This window comes from Arachis ipaensis, chromosome B4, assembly GCF_059453495.1.
Source record: "Arachis ipaensis isolate K30076 ecotype BB chromosome B4, ASM5945349v1, whole genome shotgun sequence".
Classification (NCBI taxonomy): Eukaryota; Viridiplantae; Streptophyta; class Magnoliopsida; order Fabales; family Fabaceae; genus Arachis; species Arachis ipaensis.
In genome coordinates this window covers 106778077-106799132 of record NC_142439.1, presented here as the reverse complement: position 1 = coordinate 106799132, position 21056 = coordinate 106778077, and the positions used below count along the sequence as shown (strand labels likewise).

Below are 21056 nucleotides of genomic sequence, written 5' to 3'. Positions count from 1 at the left end.
GTTCCAAGATGAAGCCATGCTCTGTCTTGTCCACTGGAGTTTCTAGCATCTCCTTCATGCTACGCTCTTCGTTAGATTGTCCACATGGGGCTGTGGGAGGTCCTTGAATGTTCGAACGTCTAGAAGATAATAGACTTACTGCTTGCTCCAGTTGATGAAGGGTTGTTTGAAGTTGATCTACTGTTTCCTTGAGGCGAACCTCTGATTCTCGGGGTGATAGATTTAGATATGGTACATTGGAAAGTGGTGATGTTTGGGAGTAATTGGACTAGAATCGGGGTAGATGAGGATCATACGGTGGTGAATGGTGAAAAGGAGCTTGTGAGTGTGGTGGTTCGAGGTTGTGTTGAGAGGATGGCCTATAAGCATAGGGTGGGGCTTGTTGGTAACTACGAGGTTGTCCACCATGTCCATTGCCTTGGTATGCATTATAGAATGGTCTTTGTCCATGATATCTTGGAGGGTGTTGCTGCCAAAAGGGTTGATCAGATCCTCTTGGCTCCATCCATCTTTGATTGCTCTGACCTTGATGCATGTTCCTGTTATAACTTTTATTCCTTTCAACAATATTAGAACCAAACTCAAAGCGAGAGGGGTGAGAATTCATAGTAGCTAATGAAGATAAAAGAAGAAAATAAAAACAAATAAACACGTAAAAGAAAAATATTTACAATAACCAATAATAAGGCACACGATTGCAGTTCCCCGGCAACGGCGCCATTTTGACGTTGGGATTTTTGCTAGTAAAGAATTTTATAAAAATAGTCGCGTTGTAGATATAGATTCTAAACCAACAGAAATCCCTTCGTACAAACATTTTGGTTGTCACAGGTAACAAACCCCTAAATAAATTGATAACTGAAGTATTTAAACCTCGAGTCGTCTTCTCAAGGAACTGCAGGGAAGTATGTTCTTATTATTGGTTATGAAGATTGTAAATTGGGGTTTTGAGAATGAGGAGCGAATGGTTTAATTAGCAATTAAAGTAAATGAAGAACAAGTAATTTAAATGGCAAGTAATATAAATAGATGACTGTAAATAAACTTTTGGTAAGGTATGAGAAATTGGAGGTCCTATCCTAGTTATCCTTATCAATGATGATGAGAATTGAATCTTAATTCCACTTTGTTAACCCTTACTAAGATAAAGGAAGGTCAAGGGATTAATTGGTTTGATCTTCGGATCCTATTTATTTCCTAGGAAAAGATTGGGATTATTGAAGTTCAATTTAATTAACAAAGATAACAATTATCAATCATGTTTGAGTTTGATAACTTCTGAGTTACTGATTTCTTAACCAAGACCAAAAGGAGAAAAGTAAATCTACTGGAATAAAAATGTCTTCAGATGGGAATAACAATAATGTAAATAAAAGAAAGCAATAATAAACTGAAATACCTCAAATAACATTAATTCAAAGAGTAATCTGTAACATAGAAGAATTCATAAATAAAATTGGGAAAATAAATAAAAGGGAATATTGAACCTGATAAAAAGAGATAATCCTGAAAGCGCATAAAATCCTAATTCTAAATCCTAATCCTAAAGAGAGGAGAGAGAGGAGAGAACCTCTCTCTAAACTAAATCTAAATCATGAAAACTAACTAAAGTGGAGACTCTCCTTGAATGGATGGATTCCCCCACTTCATAACCTCTGGTCTATGCCTTCTGGACTTGGATTTGGGCCAAAAAGGGCTTCAGAATTCGCTATGAGCGTTTTCTGCAATTTCTGGTGCGTGGCCTCTGTCACGCGTCCGCGTGGGTCACGCGGTCGCGTCATTCGAAGTTTTCCTTGTCACGCGGTCGCGTCAGTCATGCGATCGCGTCATATGTGTTTCGCTCGAGGCGCGCGGTCGCGTCAGTTACGCGGCCGCGTCAATGCCTTTTCGCACTGGCATGCGGCCACGTCGCCCATGCGATTGCGTGGCTGCCTGTTTCTTCAAAAACTCTGTTTTGTACTTTCCTTCCATTTTGTATGTTTCCTTTCCATCCTTTAAGTCATTCCTGCCTTAGAAGATCTGAAACTACTCAACACACTAATCACGGCATCGAATGGAAATAAAGGTAATTAAAATAATTAATTTTAAAGCATAAGAAACATGTTTTTCACATACATCACATAATAAGGAAGGGAAAGTAAAACCATGCAATTAATATGAATAAGTGGGTGAAGGATTGAATAAATCACTCAAACTAAGCATAAAATATATCATAAAATATGGGTTTATCAGCAACCACCAATGACCAATGCAGTGATGTATGAAGTTACTTGAGGGTTGCGGTGTGTTTTTTATGATCTTTTTTGAAACTTTGAATCAAACTTAAAATTGAATATTTGAGAGAAAAGAAGTAGCAAAAATCAAACAAGAAAAAGGATAACATGCAGAAATCAAACAACAACAACAAGAAGAAGCTCACCAAGATGAACTTTGCCGAAATGCAGAAACATGGAAGACAGAGAAGTTTTGTTTGAGAGAGCTTAACTGGTGAAGACAAAGCGCGAAGAGGAAGATGGTAGCGGGTGTGACAGAGAGAATCGTAACTGAGAGTGGAAAAGGAGGTGGCTTAGCGCACGTGACTTAAGGCTCCATTTGTTTTCTGTCCATGTCTACCAGAGACAGGGACATGATAGCATGTGTCTACTGTTTGTTTCTTGAGACATAAAATTAACAAGAACACACAAAGTGAGATAAATTACATGTCTTTTGTGTTCATCCGAAATGATGAAACACGGAAAGGAGATGATGGACACAGATCTTTCTTATATTTTCTCAACCATATTATCTTTATTAATATTTTTAAATTCAAAATTCTATCCTTCTCTTACAAACCCTTTCTTCTTCTTACTAGAACTCATCAATTTTAACTCATTGAAAAATTAAGCAAAATTTATCAACTCAATTATCAATTTCAAGTATGCTTAATTAATTAATCATTAAGAAATTGATAAAAAGACATGAAAAAAAATGAAGAAGCAGCAGCCACAAACAGGAGAAGAAGATGCGAGAAAGATTGAGAAATGAAAATAACTATGAAAGATGAAATCAATGGAAATGAAACTGGAGAAGATGATGGTAAGAGCACCAAGATAGTGCTCGGTGATGAGAAAGATCGACAATGAAGAGGAGGCAATAATGGTGTCTCTCTCACTTTGGGGTTTCTATACAATGAAAACAATCTTCTTATCTCAACACCTGAACATGGATTCCTTCCATAGAGTAATGCATAGTTTGGGAAGAAAACTTGAAATTGGAAACAATGGGAATGAGAGCATTGACATTCAGAACAGAAAAGAAAAGCAAAGCACAATGATTTTATATATAGATGACTTATTACATATCAACTCATCAAAACAAGAAAAAAGAAAACGAGAAAAGGAAAATAAGAAGTGCTCTGTCCTTGACAAGTTAGAGAAAAGGGAATTAGAACGAGAGTTCTTATTTATTTTTGTTTTAAAAAAATTGTTTAGTTCTAAATTAAAATTAAGGGTAAAATTATCATTTAAGATTGTGTATTGTTCATGTTCTATGTAACAAAACACAAATTTACACACTGCACTAATGTTATGTCTATTATTTCCAAACATTATACACAAGTACATGTATTTTATATCTATGTCTTAAATATCTATATTTTAATGTCTATATCTTAATCTATACACAAGCTAAATGGAGCCTAGGGGTATAGGAGAGGAGGAGTGCGTGTGTATGAGTGAGAGTGAAATTATTTTTCCAATTTTTAAAGTTATATTTGTATACTATAAAAATATAGTGGCTGATTTTTGTGTACATCTAGCATGATTGATATATATATATTGTAAATTCCTATTTCATATAATTTTTATTGAATAATTATACAAAAAATATATTATCAATATATTAATGATAAAAAATATTAATGATAAAAAATATATTAATGATAAAAAATATTCATAAAATAAAGATTACACAAGAAAGTGAACGTGTAGGGTTTTGATGCGATTTGATAATTAAAAGGATGCTCCACTCAAGTTGTAGAGCAACGATCACCCACACCAAAAACTTATTAAAATGTCCTTCAACTCATTCTCTCTAACAAACCCTAACCATTAGTCCACTACAAGACGGCTAATTTTTTTTATATGATTCACAAATGTGAGTTACGCTGGTCTATGGAGATTGAGAGTGATTTACACTGTTGTGATGGCGTAACCTTTTGGAATTTAGGGGGGATGAAATTGGACCATCCAATTTCTTGCAGAGAGAAAGGAACACAAATCGGACGGTCCGATTTGTGTGAGCGGACGGTCCGATTTGTGTGAGCAAGAGTGTACGTTGCATGAAATCGGACCACCGATTTTTTGCTGGCTAAATTTTTTTAAATCAGATGGAACACTAATCGAACCCAGCGATTTGTGTTGCGTGAAAAATTTGAATTGGTAGCACGCGGTCGGACCGTCCCAAAAAAATCACAGAACCCCCACTTCTTCTTATTCAGCGTGAGTTTCTGCATTTAGATGATGTTCTTCTTCTTCTCTCATTCTTCTCCATTTCTGTAGAATAAATTATACTGAGATTGAGAGTATTTAAACACGTATAGTATTATGGATGATAGAGTTGTGTTGAAAATTTATTGTTACGGACATATTTTATTACAAACATATGATGGAGTTCGATTTGTATGTGAAAATCCATTAGATGTTATCCCGTTCACGTTGTCATTGGAGGAATTAAAAGGTGTGATTTGTGAGAAGATAGATTCTCAAATATCTAGGAGAGTATCGTGTATTTTGTATAGGTATCCTTTACCTTTGTTTGGTGGGCTTGTTCAATTTCATACCAAATACGTGACGGATGAAGTGAGTATGTATGAAATGTTTTCAATGTGTATTAAAAATCGCCACTGAATGTCGTGCATCAAGTTGTATATTGAGTTCGAACAATCTGAAGCGGACCAAAATATTGAATTGGAAGATTATAATAGTGATAGCGAGGAGGAATTTGAAAGTAACTATGAGATCGTTGGTCCAGGTGAAGACGAAGATGGAGCTGACGGCACTATGAACGCAGATGTGGCAGAGGTTGCAAATGCACTAGCAAATCCGCATCCATTTCAGGAGCCTTCTTTCATGCGGTCGTTGGATTTGGAAGCATAGCATTTGATTACTTTATTAATTAATAGTTCTTTATTATGAATTATATTTACTAGTTCTTTATGTAGATAGAATAGCGAAAATATAGACTGTTATAATCATACATGGTAAAGTGTATTTATCAATTGTTTATATAATAAATAATTTATTATTGTATACATAAAAACTGATTTATTACTTATAATGTATAGAGAGATTTTAATTATTAAGATATATATTTAATGATTATTTATGAAAATATATATCTTGCGGTGTGATTGTGGCAGAGCTTCCTACTGTGGCGGATGGTGAATTCACGGTGGGGATGGAATTCAGTTCAAGGGAGGTAGTAATCAAGGCAATGAAAGATTATACCATCCGTAGAGGTGTAGACTATCGCGTTTATGTGTCGGAACCGACGACATTCTATGCTCAATGTACACAATATGGCGCAGGTTGTGATTGGCTTATTAGGGTTACCAAAATGCAGAAGAAGTACTGTTGGGAGATAAGGAGGTACAATGGTAGTCACACTTGTACCAGGTTTACAATTTCTCAAGACCATTCGAAACTGGATTCTAAGACAGTTGCAGAAGCAATTAAGCCGTTGGTAGAGGTTGACCCATCTTTAAAGGTGAAATCAGTCATTGCGGAAGTCCAGCCAAAGTTTAATAATATCATCAACTATCATAAAGCTTGGTTAGCAAAGCAGAAGGCAGTTGAGTTAATTTTTGGAGGTTGGGAAGCATCGTATGAAACTTTTCCTATATGGTTTGAGGCCATGTGTCACAAGGAGCCATCAGCAGTGGTTCACTTTGAAACAATGCCTGCGTACCAGAGGGATGATCTGGTTCCTGATATTTGTGTACTACATAGAGTCTTCTGGAGTTATTACCCTTGTATCAGAGGAAGTGCGATCCTGAGGTCTCAAATCCAATGACCTCCTAACTTGAGTAATACCACCCGAATGTGCCAGCTGGTCGGTGGGAATGTCAGCATAATTACCTGAATGTGAGTGACCTAGTCCTAGAGCCATGAAACCAAGGAGTTGGCTGAATGAAGCTTGCTCTCCTGCCTCAAACTGTGGACCACCCCAATACTGTTGATGGACCGGGACTGACAGTAAAAAATAATCAGATGGATGCGTGTAAGGAACATATGGTGCAAAATACTCAACCTCTTGTTGTCCTGGTGGCAGTGGCGGTGGAGGTGGCGGTGCCGATGCCGCTGGTTGTTGCTGTTGATTCTCCTGATTATGAACTGGGGGACCTTCTGGATTCTCTTGAACTACAAGGTCCAACAATTGCAAGTGGGCACCGAATGCTCCTCGGTACCAATGCATTTAAATTTCCAACGGATAATGTAAAGGCACTAATTCATTAGCAAGAATGTGATTATGCCGATTAGTCTACTGCATCACCCAAAAAGAGTGTGTGTCGGCCCAATCTTGATTCTTAGGCCCAGTTAGTACTTTGCCGTATGATGCACCTAGATCCCGCTCTTGATTAGGGACACCCTGGATCAAGCCAAATTGCCTCCTGAATATATCGGATGCATGCCACTCAACGCATTTGAAAGATATAAGCGGCACCGTGGCACTCCAAATAACAGAATGATGACGGATGTCTAAAGGAATCACGTCTGGCTCAATGTGTTCAAAGCCATAAGCTTGCCAAACAAACTGGACACATCAAAATTGTCAGATGATTACACAACAATTAATTCATTGACCAAACAAAAGCAGGTACTAGTATTTTATAACATACATGTCCTTCTTGCAGATCATCCAACAACCTCCTGTAGTGCGCAAGCGAATGATACCGGTAAGCATAGTTTTCACGATCCCAGTTACGCCACCTGCCATCAGACAATCTCTTAATTAACTTATTTTGTGAAAAATAAAATACAATTTCTAGTGCTTCTTTCAATGCATGCATTAATTCATTTTACCTGTTTGCAATTGGAAACAATCGAGGATTGCCGGGAATCAGCGCAAGAAATGGTAGCCGGATCCAAGCCCAAGTAAGCAAAAGTGTCAGCGGACTGATGAGGGAAAGAAGTTGGTGAATTAAAAATTATTAAAATAGTTACGTTGCAAGTATAGTTCTTAACTCACCGAAAATCTGCCTATCAATTTAGAAATATGTCACAGAGAGTTTAAATTAAAAATTACTGGGAGTTTAAGTCCCAGGTCGTCTCCCAACGAGTTGCAGAAAAGTGTGCTATTTTATTAATCAGATGTTCCAAGAAGTTGAGTTAAGTAGAGGGAAAATTAAAAAGGGGAAATTTAAATAATATGAATAAAAGCCTTGACTGGGAGTTGATTAGTTGGAATCTCTATTATTGATGGAATGACCTCAAGATTAATTTATAATTAATGGTCATTCTGTTTAGTTATCCTTTACTAGGTAAGGGAAAGTCAAACAAGTTGGAATGCTAGATCTATTCATGAGTTGCAACCCACTTAGTTCAAAGGGATTAGTGTTAGTGATTAGATAACAATTCAACAGTTAACCTAATTATAATTTTTCTTTCAATCCTTCCAACTCAAGAGTTCCTTTCAATCAACTCTCCATCAAGTGAGGGAACTACTTACTCATTGCAAATAATAAATCCATAACACATGAAAGGGAATTAAAAGAAGACATGATTATTGGAATGGAGAAATAAATTAAAATAGAAGAAATAATCCTTGTATCAAATAATCATGAAAATATTCAAATGACAAAATTGAACAAAGCAAAGAACATGGAAGAATAAAACCAAGTTAAGAGAACGAACTAGAATGACGAGGTCTTGATGAGGAAAAATAACTCTTCTCAATGTTCCAATGCTAAGATCAATTCCCAAAATTAAAATTCTAAAACCTAGAGCGAAAAACCTAGAGGAGGAAAAAAAACTAGATCTAAAACTGTCTACTGTGTAGAATGAATGTTGTTGTTTGTTTCTGCATATTCTCTGGCTCTAGTCTGCTGTTCCGGGCTGAAAACTGGGTCGAAATGAGGTCTGAAATCGCCCCCAGCGAAGTCTGCAGATTATGCAGATCGCACATGTCACGCGATTGTGTCATTCATGCAGACGCGTCTTTCGCGCTTTTCCTTGCCACGCGTTCGCGTCGTCCACGCTATCGCGTCGCCTGAGCTTTTCCAATCCGCGCGGCTGCATGAGCCATACGGCCGCGTCACTGCGATTCACTCTCCTTCGCGCGGTCGCGTGAGCCATGCGACCGCGTCACTTCTCGCTGGTTATCTCCTCAAATTCTTGTGTTCCTTCCATTTTTTCTAGCTTCCTTTCCAATCTCCAACTCATTCATGCCCTATAAAGTCTGAAACACTCAACACACAGATCACGGTATCGAATGGAATAAAGGAGAATTAAAAATACATAATTAAAGTTTCTAGGAAGCAGTTTTCAAACATGTTATAAATTCAGAAAGGGATTATAATTTCATGCTAATTTAATGAATAAGTGGGTAATGATCATGATAAAACCACACAATTAAACACAATATAAACCATAAAATAGTGGTTTATCAACCTCCCCACACTTAAACATTAGCATGTCCTCATGCTTAATTGAAGGAGATAAGGAAATAAGTATGAACATGTAGAAACTCATGAAATGCAATGCAAGCCTATATATAAATAAATGCAACTATATGATTCTTGCCCACTTAATCAAAAGTAAATAAGCTCTTCAAAACAATTACAAATCAAATTCCACTAATTCTATCATTATACAATAAAACAGATAAAGGTGCAAGAAGATAGCTCATGAAAGCAGGGAACATGAAAATTCAAGCATTGAACCCTCACTGATAATGTATGTACGCTCTAATCTCTAGTGTATAGGGTAATCACTCTATCCTTCTCTAATCATGCTTTCTAACTTTTGTTTTTCTCCTAACCAATCAACAACAGTTAATATACCAGTGCAAACATCATGAGGTCTTTTCAAGGTTGTAATGGGGCTAAGGTACAGGTAGGGGTATACATTTGGTCAAGTGAGCTAATAAATTGAATCTTTAATTAACCCAAGCTTCAACCCAACCTATATATTTTTTTTATGTAATCTTAAAGTTCATACCTAGCTACCTAGAATTCCCTTTTTTCTATTCATACTCATGTATCAACTTTATATTTGATTTTATCATATGTGCATTGATCTTTGAATTCTGAATTTAACATTGGGGTAATTTTGTCCCCTTATTTATTTATATAAATAAATTTTTTTTACATTAAAATAATTATAGTTTATCAATGCACATAGATTTTTAATTCTTATGGTTTCACATGAGTAGGTATCCAAATTTCCATTAAATTCTCATGACACATTCCCTTAACAACTTTTGTTCCCACAATTTCCCATACTTAACTAGCACACACAATTCTATTTTAAGCTAACCAAATATTCAATTTGGGATATACAATTATTTTTCAGCTTAAGGTTAGTAATGTGGTAAAATATAGAACAAATAGGATTTAAAGGCTCAAAGTGGTTAACAAAGGTAATTGAAAAGGGTAGGCTTAATTTGGATAAGTGAGTTTAAACAAATAATGGCCTCAATCATATGCAAGCATGCAAATATAATAAATATTGGACATATAAGATAAAACAAAATATAGATTACAATCATAGAAAAGTTAACACACAAGAAAGAAATAATTATGGTTAAATAATGTAACCATACATAAAGGCTCAAATCTCTCACAGGTTGTGTGTTCTTTAGCTCAAATGTCATGTTCCAAATACAACTCAAGAAACTTTATCATAAAATTTTGAAAAATTAGTGAAATTTTGTTCCAAAGATAGAGTCTTAAAAGAAACTTATTGTCTTTTCAATCAAGTAGAACATGCATGCAACTATCCTAACCTATTCAATTTATTCTATTCTATAAAAGAAAGAAAATCTAACTAAAATATCCTAATTATTGGTGCTAGAGAAGAGAGATTACCTTCGAAAGTCAGGTACTGACCGACCTCCCCACACTTAAGGCTTTGCACCGTCCTCGGTGCCGTCTGTCAAGAACAGGGGTGGGCTGGTAGCAGTATCTCCACAATCGAGACCGGCATGGCTCCCTGTGTTGGTAAAAGAGGTGGAGTCCGGGGTATCCGAGTCCCTGAAGTATCCCTTGAGTAGCTCCTTGAGGTGTTTGAATCGGCGCTCGTTACGGCGCTCTCTCAACTTAGCTTTGTGTTCTTGCCGATCCAACCTTTCGATTATCTGCTGGAGCAATTCATCAGTTGTGGGTGCTTGTGGTGTTGAAGAAGGATTATCTTCAACTGGAGCAGTAGGAAGACTTGTAGTGGCTGCTAGAAGTCTGAGGTATTTCCCGTTAGGGACATACTGATCATCCCGTGGAAGCACAGCTTTGGTGTCCCCAGCTCTGTAGGAGACTCCGGCTGCTGAGACAAGATCTGAGACCAAGGCGGGGAAAGGTAAGTTGCCCGCAATTTGTACGTGTCCCATAGCATTCCGGATATGTCTTGAGAGATTCAGATGTTGGTCTGTAAGGATGCACCATAGTAGAACGGCCATGTCCGCAGTGAAGGAGGACTCATGAGTGCTCGAAAAGACGTAATGAGACATGATCTGTGCCCAGACGCGAGCCTCCAAGGTAAGTGCTGAAGCCAAGATTCCCTTAGGGCGGGTACGGTGGTATCCGTAGATCCAACGGCTGCCAGGTAATGCGATAACTCTGAGAACGGAGTCCCAATCAAATTGGTATCTCTGGCGCTTAAGTGCGGCTTCTTGGAAGGCGTCCATTCCTTCTGGAATAGGGGGGAAGACTCAGAGCTTGCTGAATGGCCTCTTCTGTGATGGGGACTTGCTTCTGCCGGACATAAACAGACTGCAGGGTTGGCATGTAGAAGTTAGAGTAGAACTCAACTACCCAAGAAAGATTGACCTGCCTTGGCTGTCTCCGTAGGAAACCCCATTGTCTTCGTTCAATTTGAGGCTCAACAAAGGTAGCAATATTGGACGGGAGGATAAGAAGGTATTCATTGTTATAGTTTCTTTCTGCCAGGATAGGGAACATCTGCTCACAGTAGCAATTGGGAAATCGCGCAGTGTCCTTTGCTGGAAAGGCTTTCTCCTTTTCATCAACCTTTATTATCCTCTTAACTCTTTTTGTTGAGGGCTTGACTGCGGTTGAAGAAGGCTCTGCCACTAATGCTCTTTTAGTTTCTCTTCTTGCTGGTGGTTTAGAAGTAGCTTTCTCTTTTCCTTTCTTGGTGGCCATCCTGAAAGAAGGGAAGAGAAAGTAAATTAAATTCAAAAAGATATACAGCCAGGAAGGAAACGGGAAAGAGGGTGATGGATGCACATTAAGATATGCTGACATTATCACATGCTCGCGAGTACATGTGAAAAGCCAACAATGGAAAATAGCTAGTGCATATAAAGACAAGTGACTACAAGGTGTTTATTGGCATGCCGGCAAAGGGCATGAGTAGCATAGACCAAGCAAGACTTTGTAACAAACCATCACGTTTGTATTGACAATTAAATTCAATTAATACAATAGTAAAGGAAAGTTGTGAAAAGCAAGCATTGAATAGTATAACAACATAGAGAAGTGCATAATGCCATTTGAGCTTTTTCACAAACACATAGCATGCATGATGAATAAGGTATAGAAAATATGAAGGTGAACATGCAAGCAATCCCTTAATTAGAATAAAAATAATAGTCAAACAATTTGCAACAGTCCACAAGCATATATGAGGGATAATGACTCAAAAAAAATTTCTAACACCATGTAAAAAGGAAAAGAAAAAGAAGGAAAATATGAATAATGAGGAGAAGAATAATATATAAAATAATATATAAAATGATAGAAAAGAGAAGAAGTAAGAAGAAAATAGAACCTTGGTAACGGAGGTGAGAGAAAGAGAGAGGGATAGGTGAGATTGGAAGAAGAAGGGAGAAGGGGGGAAGGAAGAAATAAGAAGGGAAAAGAAAAACTAGGATTTGGAAGAGAGAAAGATAAGATAATTTGGCAATTTAGGTTGAGCTGTGCGGCGCATGCGACGCGGCCGCGTGGGGCACGCGTTCGCGTGGATGCGCTTCAAGTATGGTGACTCGATCGCGTCGGTCACGCGGTCGCGTGACCCATGTTGTGCATCTGGCACGAGTGCAGCCTCGCACCAGCACAACTCTCTGTTCAAATTAATTTAGTTGCCAAAATTGGGGTGACGCGATCGCGTGAGTGTGCATCCGAAAATGGATGACGCGGTCACGTCGGCGACGCGGTCGCGTGATAAGGATTGTGCCTCCAGCACCAATCCAGCATCACTCTCGCACAATATTTCATTGTGCACCCTTTTACGTCGAAAACTCAGGGCACGCAGCCACATGGGGCACGCAGTCGCGTGGGAGGCCATGATTCCCATGCGACACGAACGCGTCAGCGACGCGGTCGCGTGGGTTGATTTGTGCCATTGGCACGCCTCCAGCCACACTCCAGCGTGACTTTCTGTTCATTTTTATTTTTCTTTACTCTCCCTGTGACGCGGACGCGTCGCTGATGCGATCGCGTCGCGTAGCAAAATTTTTTTTTGTTTTTTTGTTTTTATTTTTTTTTAAACATGTAAATGCAGATGCACGAAAGTACTATGAAAGAGAAGAGTTATTGAATAGGAAAAACTAAAATTAAAGAAAAGAACGATCATACCATGGTGGGTTGTCTCCCACCTAGCACTTCGCTTTAACGTCCGTAAGTTGGACGCTCCACTAGCTCAATCTTCTGCTATGTGGGGACCTTCCAAGAGGAAGATCTCAAGCTCCTTGTTTCTCTGCATCTTCTTGCCATGGTATAGCTTCAGGCGTTGTCCATTAACCTTAATAAGTTCAGAGCTTGAAGGATGGCTTAGGTGATAAACTCCGTACGGTTCGGCCTTCTCTACTCTGTATGGACCTTCCCATCATGATCTCAACTTGCCTGGCATGAGCCTTAGTCGAGATTTGTAAAGGAGGACTAAATCCTCAGGTTGGAACTCTTTCTTCTTGATGTTTTGATCATGTACAGCCTTCATCTTTTCCTTGTATATTCTGGAATTTTCATAAGCTTCTAGGCGAAGACTCTCCAGTTCCTGCAGTTGCAACTTCCTTTCAGCTCCGGCTTTCTCAATTCCCATGTTACACTCCTTAACTGCCCAAAAGGCTCTGTGTTCTACTTCAACTGGGAGATGAAAAGCTTTTCCATAAACCAAGCGGAAAGGACTCATCCCAATGGGTGTCTTGTATGCTATTCTGTATGCCCAGAGTGCATCTTGTAGCCTGGTGCTCCAGTCTTTTCTATGAGGCTTTACTATCTTTTGCAAGATACGCTTAATTTCTCTGTTTGACACCTCGGCTTGCCCATTAGTTTGGGGATGGTAAGCTGTTGCAACTTTATGAATTATCCCATGCTTCTTCATTAGTCCTGTCAGTCTCCTGTTACAAAAATGGGTGCCTTGATCGCTCACGATTGCTCGTGGTGATCCAAAGCGACATATAATATGGTTTCTCACAAAGAAAACAACAGTGTTAGCATCATCAGTGCGGGTAGGAATTGCTTCCACTCATTTGGAAACATAATCCACAGCTAACAATATATAAAAATATCCATTAGAATTTGGAAATGGACCCATGAAGTCAATGCCCCAAACATAAAAAATTTCACAGAAAAGCATAATTTGTTGAGGCATCTCATCCCTCCTGGATATATTACCAAATTTCTGGCATGGGAGACAAGATTTACAGAACTCAGCAGCGTCTCTAAAAAGGGTAGGTCACCAGAATCCACAGTCTAAGATCTTTCTAGTTGTCCTTTGAGGACCAAAATGTCCTCCACTCTCAGATGAGTGACAGGCCTCTAAAATGGACTAGAATTCTGATTGAGGCACACAACGTCTAATTACTTGATCAGCGCCACATCTCCATAAATATGGGTCATCCCATATATAATATTTAGACTCGCTTTTCAGCTTGTCTCTTTGATGCTTAGAGAAATTTGGAGGAAATGTGCGGCTGACTAAATAATTAGCAACAGGTGCATACCAAGGGACTACCTCAGATACTGCTTGCAGGTTATCAAAAGGAAAATTATCATCTATAGGAGTAGAATCATCCTTAATATGCTCAAGGCGACTCAAGTGTTCTGCCACTAAATTCTGATTACCACTCCTATCCTTTATTTCTAAATCAAATTCTTGTAACAGCAGTATCCAACGTATGAGTCTTGGTTTGGATTCTTTTTTAGCTAATAAATACTTTAAAGCTACATTGTCCGAATACACTACTACTCTAGTACCAAGTAAATAAGCTCGGAATTTATCCAGAGCAAAAACAATAGCAAGAAGCTCTTTCTCAGTAGTAGTATAATTGGACTGGGCAGTGTCTAAAGTCTTAGACGCATAAGCAATAACGAAAGGATCTTTACCTTCACGCTGAGCCAGCGCTGCTCCTACTGCATGGTTGGAAGCATCGCACATGATTTCAAATGGCTGGCTCCAGTCCGGTCCTCTCACAATTGGAGCTTCAGTCAGAGCAGTCTTCAGCTTATCAAACGCTTGTTTGCAATCCGCACTGAACTCGAACTCAATATCCTTCTGCAGTAATCTGGATAAGGGAAGTGCGACCTTACTAAAGTCCTTAATAAATCTCCTGTAAAAACCTGCATGGTCAAGGAACGAACGGACTTCCCTCACAGAAGAGGGGTAAGGTAAACTAGAAATAACATTCACCTTTGCTGGGTCTACAGAAATGCCATTATTGGATACCACATGTCCTAATACAATTTCTTGTTTTACCATAAAGTGACATTTTTTGAAATTTAAAACAAGGTTTGTATTAACACATCTATCTAATACTCTAGATATTCCATCTAAGCAAAGGCTAAAAGAATCGCCATAAACGCTAAAATCATCCATAAAAACTTCCATACAGTCCTCAATAAGATCAGAGAAAAGACTCATCATGCACCATTGGAAAGTAGCTGGTGCATTGCACAAGCCAAAGGGCATTCTCTTATAAGCATAAGTCCCAAAAGGACATGTAAAAGTAGTCTTTTCCTGATCCTCAGGAGCTATATGAATCTGGAAATAACCTGTGTAACCATCTAAAAAGCAATAATGTGATTTACCTGACAGGCGATCCAGCATTTGATCAATGAATGGAAGTGGATAGTGATCCTTACGGGTAGCTTGGTTGAGACGCCTGTAATCAATGCAGACTCTCCAAGCATTCTGAACTCTAGTTGCTATGAGCTCTCCATGCTCATTCTTCACTGTAGTGACTCCAGACTTTTTGGGCACCCTTGTACTGGGTTTACCCATTCACTGTCTGAAATGGGATATATGATACCGGCTTCCAATAGTCTGGTCACTTCCTTTTTGACAACTTCCAAGATGGTGGGATTTAATCTTCTTTGGGGTTGACGGACAGGTCTTGCTTCCTCTTCTAAAAATATTCTGTGCTCACATACTTGAGGGTTGATGCCTACTATGTCTGCCAAGCTCCACCCAATTGCCTTCTTATGCTTTCTCAGCACATCAAGTAACTGCTCTTCTTGTTGAGAAGTAAGTTCTCTTGCAATGATAACTGGAAACCTCTGCTCATCTTCAAGATAAGCATATTTGAGATGTGGAGGGAGGGGTTTCAATTCTAACTTTTGATCATGGGCAGGCTCTGGATTATCTGGAGCTTGTGAAAATGACGAAGTGCCCTCATTGTCAGTTAAGAGGGTCCCCACACTTGGACCTTGTCCAGTGTGCCTCTCTTCAAACTCTTCCTTGTGAACTTCAGCTACACTTTCATCTATGACATCACACTGAAAGATAGAATGATCTTCTAGGGGTTGTCAATGACTCCATTCAGATTGAAGATTACTATGCGGCCATCTATTTCAAAGGAGTATGTTCCTAAAAAGGCATCCAATTTGAATTTTGATGTCTTCAGGAATGGTCTCCCAAGTAGGATTGATGATGGCTTATCTGAATCATTATGGGGCATTTCCAAGATATAAAAATCAGTGGAAAATGTAAGTCCTTTAATGTTCACCAAAACATCTTCAGCAACTCCAGCCACTGTAATAATGCTTTTATCTGCTAACACAAAACGAGCTGCCGACCTTTTTAAGGGAGGGAGCCTCAAAATATCATATATAGACAAAGGCATTATACTGACACATGCTCCTAAATCACACATGCAATCATAAATTACTACACCACCAATAGTACAGCTAACTATACAAGGACCTGGATCACTACATTTTTCAGGTAATCCTCCCATTAAAGCAAATATAGAACTACCTAAAGGAATAGTTTCTAATTTATTAATTTTGTCTTTATGGATACATAAGTCTTTTAGAAACTTTGCATATTTAGGTACCTGCTGAATAACATCAAAAAGAGGAACAGTTACCTCAACCTTTTTGAATATTTCTACCATTTTGGGGTCGGGTTCCAGCTGCTTCCTGGGCTTCCTTGCAAGTTGTGGAAATGGAATTGGAGTAGTGTTCTCTGTGGTGTCTGCGCCTTTTGGTGCTTCCTCCTGTGGTTGAGCTATTTCTTCTTCAACTATGTCCTGTATGTCCTCTTCCTCTTCAACATCTTCTATTTCTACTACCTCTTCAGCTGAGGTGTGTTCTGATGGGCTTGGTTCCTCCTGATTCCTCTCCTGCAGTGTGGTTCCAGACCTTAGGGTGATGGCATTAATGCCTCCCTTTGGATTGGGTAATGGTTGAGAGGGGATTCCAGTGGAGCTTGAAGGTTGGTTACTGGAATTTCGCGTTGATCCAATCTGTGACATAAGAGCTTGCAAAGTAGAGGTGAGACCATTCAGACTTGCATTAATACTATTCATGTTATTTTCCATGGTCTGTTGTCTTCGCTCAAAAGATTGTAGTAGCTCTTCATTAGGAGATAAAGAAGAATGAGTAAATTGAGATGTCTGCTGTTGATTGTTCTGTGGTCCTTGGTTTTGCCTCAGGTGAGGTGCTCTGTAAGGTTGATTCTGCTGCCTGTTGTTGTTATTATTCCACCTCTAATTTTCCTGATTATCTCTGCCTCCTCTGTTATTGTTGACCCTCCAATTCTGGTTAGAATTGTCCTGCCATCCATGGTTATTATTTTCACTTTGATTGTACCCTTGGTAGGGGCGGTCATAGAAGTTATGAGTGGATGCCACCATGTTTTCTTCTTGTTGGAGATGCGGACATTCATCAGTGTAATGGCTATAATCAGCACAGATTTCGCAAATTCTTTGTAGGACTAGTTGTTGGTTTTGCTGTGGCGGAGGAGGTTGAGCTTGCTGAGCTTGTTGTTGATTCAATTGCATCTGCTGCAGCAAGTTGGTCATCTCACATATACTCTGAGCTAGAGCAGCAGTCTCTCTGTTAGAGGATATTTCTGCAACGGCTTTTGAACGGCCTTACTTTTGCCTGTGATTCCTAGTAGATTCAGCTAAATCACTGATCAATTGCCAAGCCTCATCAGTGGTCTTGTACTTCTACATAGACCCATTGCTAGCACTTTCCAATGTGATCTTATCTTGGGGCCTCATGCCCTGTGTGACATAGCTAAGCAACACTATCTTGTCAATCCTGTGGTGGGGGCATGCTTCCAAAAGATTATTGAAGCGCTCCCAGTATTCAAAGAGAGTTTCATTGTCATCCTGAACAATTGTGGAAATATCCTTCCTTAGTTTATCAGTAACTTCAGATGGAAAGAATTTCTCCAAAAACTCCTTTCTGAGTGTATCCCAGTTGGATACATTTGCCAGAGGTTGAGTGTAGTACCACTCTCTTGCTTTTCCCTCGAGAGAAAACGGGAAAGCTTTCAGCAAAATTGAAGTTTCATCAGTACCATCACGCCTGACAGTAGAACAGGCTGCTTGGAAATCTCTCAAGTGCTTGATAGGCTCTTGAGCAGGTAGGCCATGAAACTTGGGCATCAAGTTTAGCAGTGCGGTCTTTATTTCAAAATCTGTAGCCACCGCTGGATGATGCGCTTGAAATGGTTGCATTGTAAAATCAGGGGCTCCTTCCTCCTGGATGGTAACTCTCCTAGCTGCCATGTCTTCTGCACGTAAAACAACCGAATCAGTAGAACGGGGGCTAGTTTCTTCCTCAAGTTCACTTTCAGATCCGCCCTCAGAGTGGACTAACCGACGTTGTTCTCGCCTTATTCGTGAAATAGTCCTTTCAATTTCAGGATAGAATATTAGCAAGCGCGGATCAGGAAGTGAACGCATCATTTGACGGAAGAAACATGCAGCTCATAGTAGCAAAATAAAATAAAATACAAATAAATAAATTCTAATTAATAACTTTAGCACTCTATTGCAACTCCCCGGCAACGGCGCCAAAAATTGATGAGGGGCAGAAGTTGGTGAATTAAAAATTATTAAAATAGTTACGTTGCAAGTATAGTTCTTAACTCACCGAAAATCTGCCTATCAATTTAGAAATATGTCACAGAGAGTTTAAATTAAAAATTACTGGGAGTTTAAGTCCCAGGTCGTCTCCCAACGAGTTGCAGAAAAGTGTGCTATTTTATTAATTAGATGTTCCAAGAAGTTGAGTTAAGTAGAGGGAAAATTAAAAAGGGGATATTTAAATAATATGAATAAAAGCCTTGACTGGGAGTTGATTAGTTGGAATCTCTATTATTGATGGAATGACCTCAAGATTAATTTATAATTAATGGTCGTTCTGTTTAGTTATCCTTTACTAGGTAAGGGAAAGTCAAACAAGTTGGAATGCTAGATCTATTCACGAGTTGCAACCCACTTAGTTCAAATGGATTGGTGTTAGTGATTAGATAACAATTCAACAGTTAACCCAATTACAATTTTTCTTTCAATCCTTCCAACTCAAGAGTTCCTTTCAATCAACTCCCCATCAAGTGAGGGAACTACTCACTCATTGCAAATAATAAATCCATAACACATGAAAGGGAATTAAAAGAAGACATGATTATTAGAATGGAGAAATAAATTAAAATAGAAGAAATAATCCTTGTATCAAATAATCATGAAAATATTCAAATGACAAAATTGAACAAAGCAAAGAACATGGAAGAATAAAACCAAGTTAAGAGAATGAACTAGAATGACGAGGTCTTGATGAGAAAAAATAACTCTTCTCAATGTTCCAATGCTAAGATCAATTCCCAAAATTAAAATTCTAAAACCTAGAGAGAAAAACCTAGAGGAGGAAAAAAAACTAGATCTAAAACTGTCTACTGTGTAGAATGAATGTTGTTGTTTTTTTCTGCATATTCTCTGGCTCTAGTCTGCTGTTCCGGGCCGAAAACTGGATCGAAATGAGGTCCAAAATTGCCCCCAGCAAAGTCTGCAGATTATGCAGATTGCACATGTCAGCGATCGCGTCATCCATGCGGACGCGTCATTCGCGCTTTTCCTTGCCACGCGTTCGCGTCGTCCACGCCACTGCGTCGCCTGAGCTTTTCCAATCCGCGCGGCCGCGTGAGCCATGCGGCCGCGTCACTGCGATTCGCTCTCCTTCGCGCGGTCGTGTGAGCCATGCGACCGTGTCACTTCTCGCTGGTTATCTCCTCAAATTCTTGTGTTCCTTCCATTTTTGCTAGCTTCCTTTCCAATCTCCAACTCATTCATGCCCTATAAAGTCTGAAACACTCAACACACAGATCACGGCATCGAATGGAATAAAGGAGAATTAAAAATACATAATTAAAGTTTCTAGGAAGCAGTTTTCAAACATGTTATAAATTCAGAAAGGGATTATAATTTCATGCTAATTTAATGAATAAGTGGGTAATGATCATGATAATACCACACAATTAAACACAATATAAATCATAAAATAGTGGTTTATCACGGACCGTCCATCTCCTTGCAGTCGACACGAGTTGCCCTACACAATGATCTACACAAGTGTGCGAGGCATGCCAAACCCCAAATAAACTGTATGATTCCAGCGAAGTTACGGAGCAAAGGCAGAAATTTCCAGTGCACCACTGCACCCGACTTATCTCCAAACAGAATAGTCCCAAATAACAACATAATGTGACACTTTACATACATCTGAATGTGAATATCATCAGTCAACACTATGCGGTCTTTCAAACTCCTAAACCACGTTAATTTTATAAAGCTTCCTCTACAGTCTGTCTTCCTCGGTGCAACCCCAAACTGGTGCAAGCACTCGGCCTCCAATGCCTCAAAACTACTCATGGTCGATCCTATAACCGGAAGACCATTTGTCAGCAGACCGAGAATCATCGCCACATCCTCCAACGTCACCGCACACTCACCAACCAGAAAATGAAATGTGTGAGTCTCAGGCCGCCATCTCTCAATCAGAGCATTAATCATTGCTGACTGACATTGAATGACTCCAATATGGGAAACATAATAAAAACTAGTCTCCCGTAAGTGTCCCTCAACAATTTGGTTGTACGAATCGGGCGACTTTAAGTGATCACATATCAACATCCGTGAACCCTACAATATCACATTTCCGTTATAAGTGCCAGTATAATATAATTATATTAACAATAACATAATTATCCTTACATGTCCATTATAACTAACTACCAGCATAATTGCCTATCAAACATACATAGTAAACCTACATAGTAAATCTGCCTAATTTATTGTCTAAATTATACTAAATTATGTTAAATTCAATTATTAATAATCATAAATAATTTATTGAATTTATATTTTTTTATTTAAGTTAAACTATTCTAAACTTATACTTCTATTTTTATTTCTAGTACAATACAATTAAAACAAAAATATGTTAATTAAAATTTTATTCTAACAAATAATAATAATAATAATAATTAAGATTATCTATCGATGATGATGATAATAATAATAATAATAATAATAATAATAATAATAATAATATATTTACAGATCTCATTCATTCATTTCATTTTAAAACATATTAACCAATAATCATAAAT

General features: G+C 38.6%; 1 protein-coding gene and 1 non-coding gene across 2 annotated transcripts; one reads left to right on the top strand and one right to left on the bottom strand.

Annotated features, from left to right (window-relative positions):
- Positions 1–6519: 6519 nt before the first annotated feature.
- LOC148568678 (serine/threonine-protein phosphatase 7 long form homolog) lies at positions 6520–20685 on the bottom strand. Its single transcript, XM_088484743.1, has 5 exons — positions 20680–20685; positions 20165–20586; positions 7062–7154; positions 6878–6968; positions 6520–6792 (listed from the first exon to the last, which is right to left on the bottom strand). Exons 1-5 carry the CDS (start codon positions 20683–20685, stop codon positions 6520–6522), a joined length of 885 nt encoding a protein of 294 aa, XP_088340869.1.
- LOC148568679 (small nucleolar RNA R71) lies at positions 17699–17805 on the top strand. The gene has a single exon (XR_015882966.1). It is a non-coding gene; the product is annotated as a small nucleolar RNA R71 (small nucleolar RNA).
- Positions 20686–21056: the final 371 nt, after the last annotated feature.

Coding starts and splice junctions, on each gene's coding strand:
- LOC148568678 (XM_088484743.1), bottom strand. Junction 6,969..7,061: donor TTGTTTCCAATTGCAAACAG/GTAAAATGAATT, acceptor GTCTGATGGCAG/GTGGCGTAACTGGGATCGTG. Junction 6,793..6,877: donor ATGATCTGCAAGAAGGACAT/GTATGTTATAAA, acceptor TGATGTGTCCAG/TTTGTTTGGCAAGCTTATGG.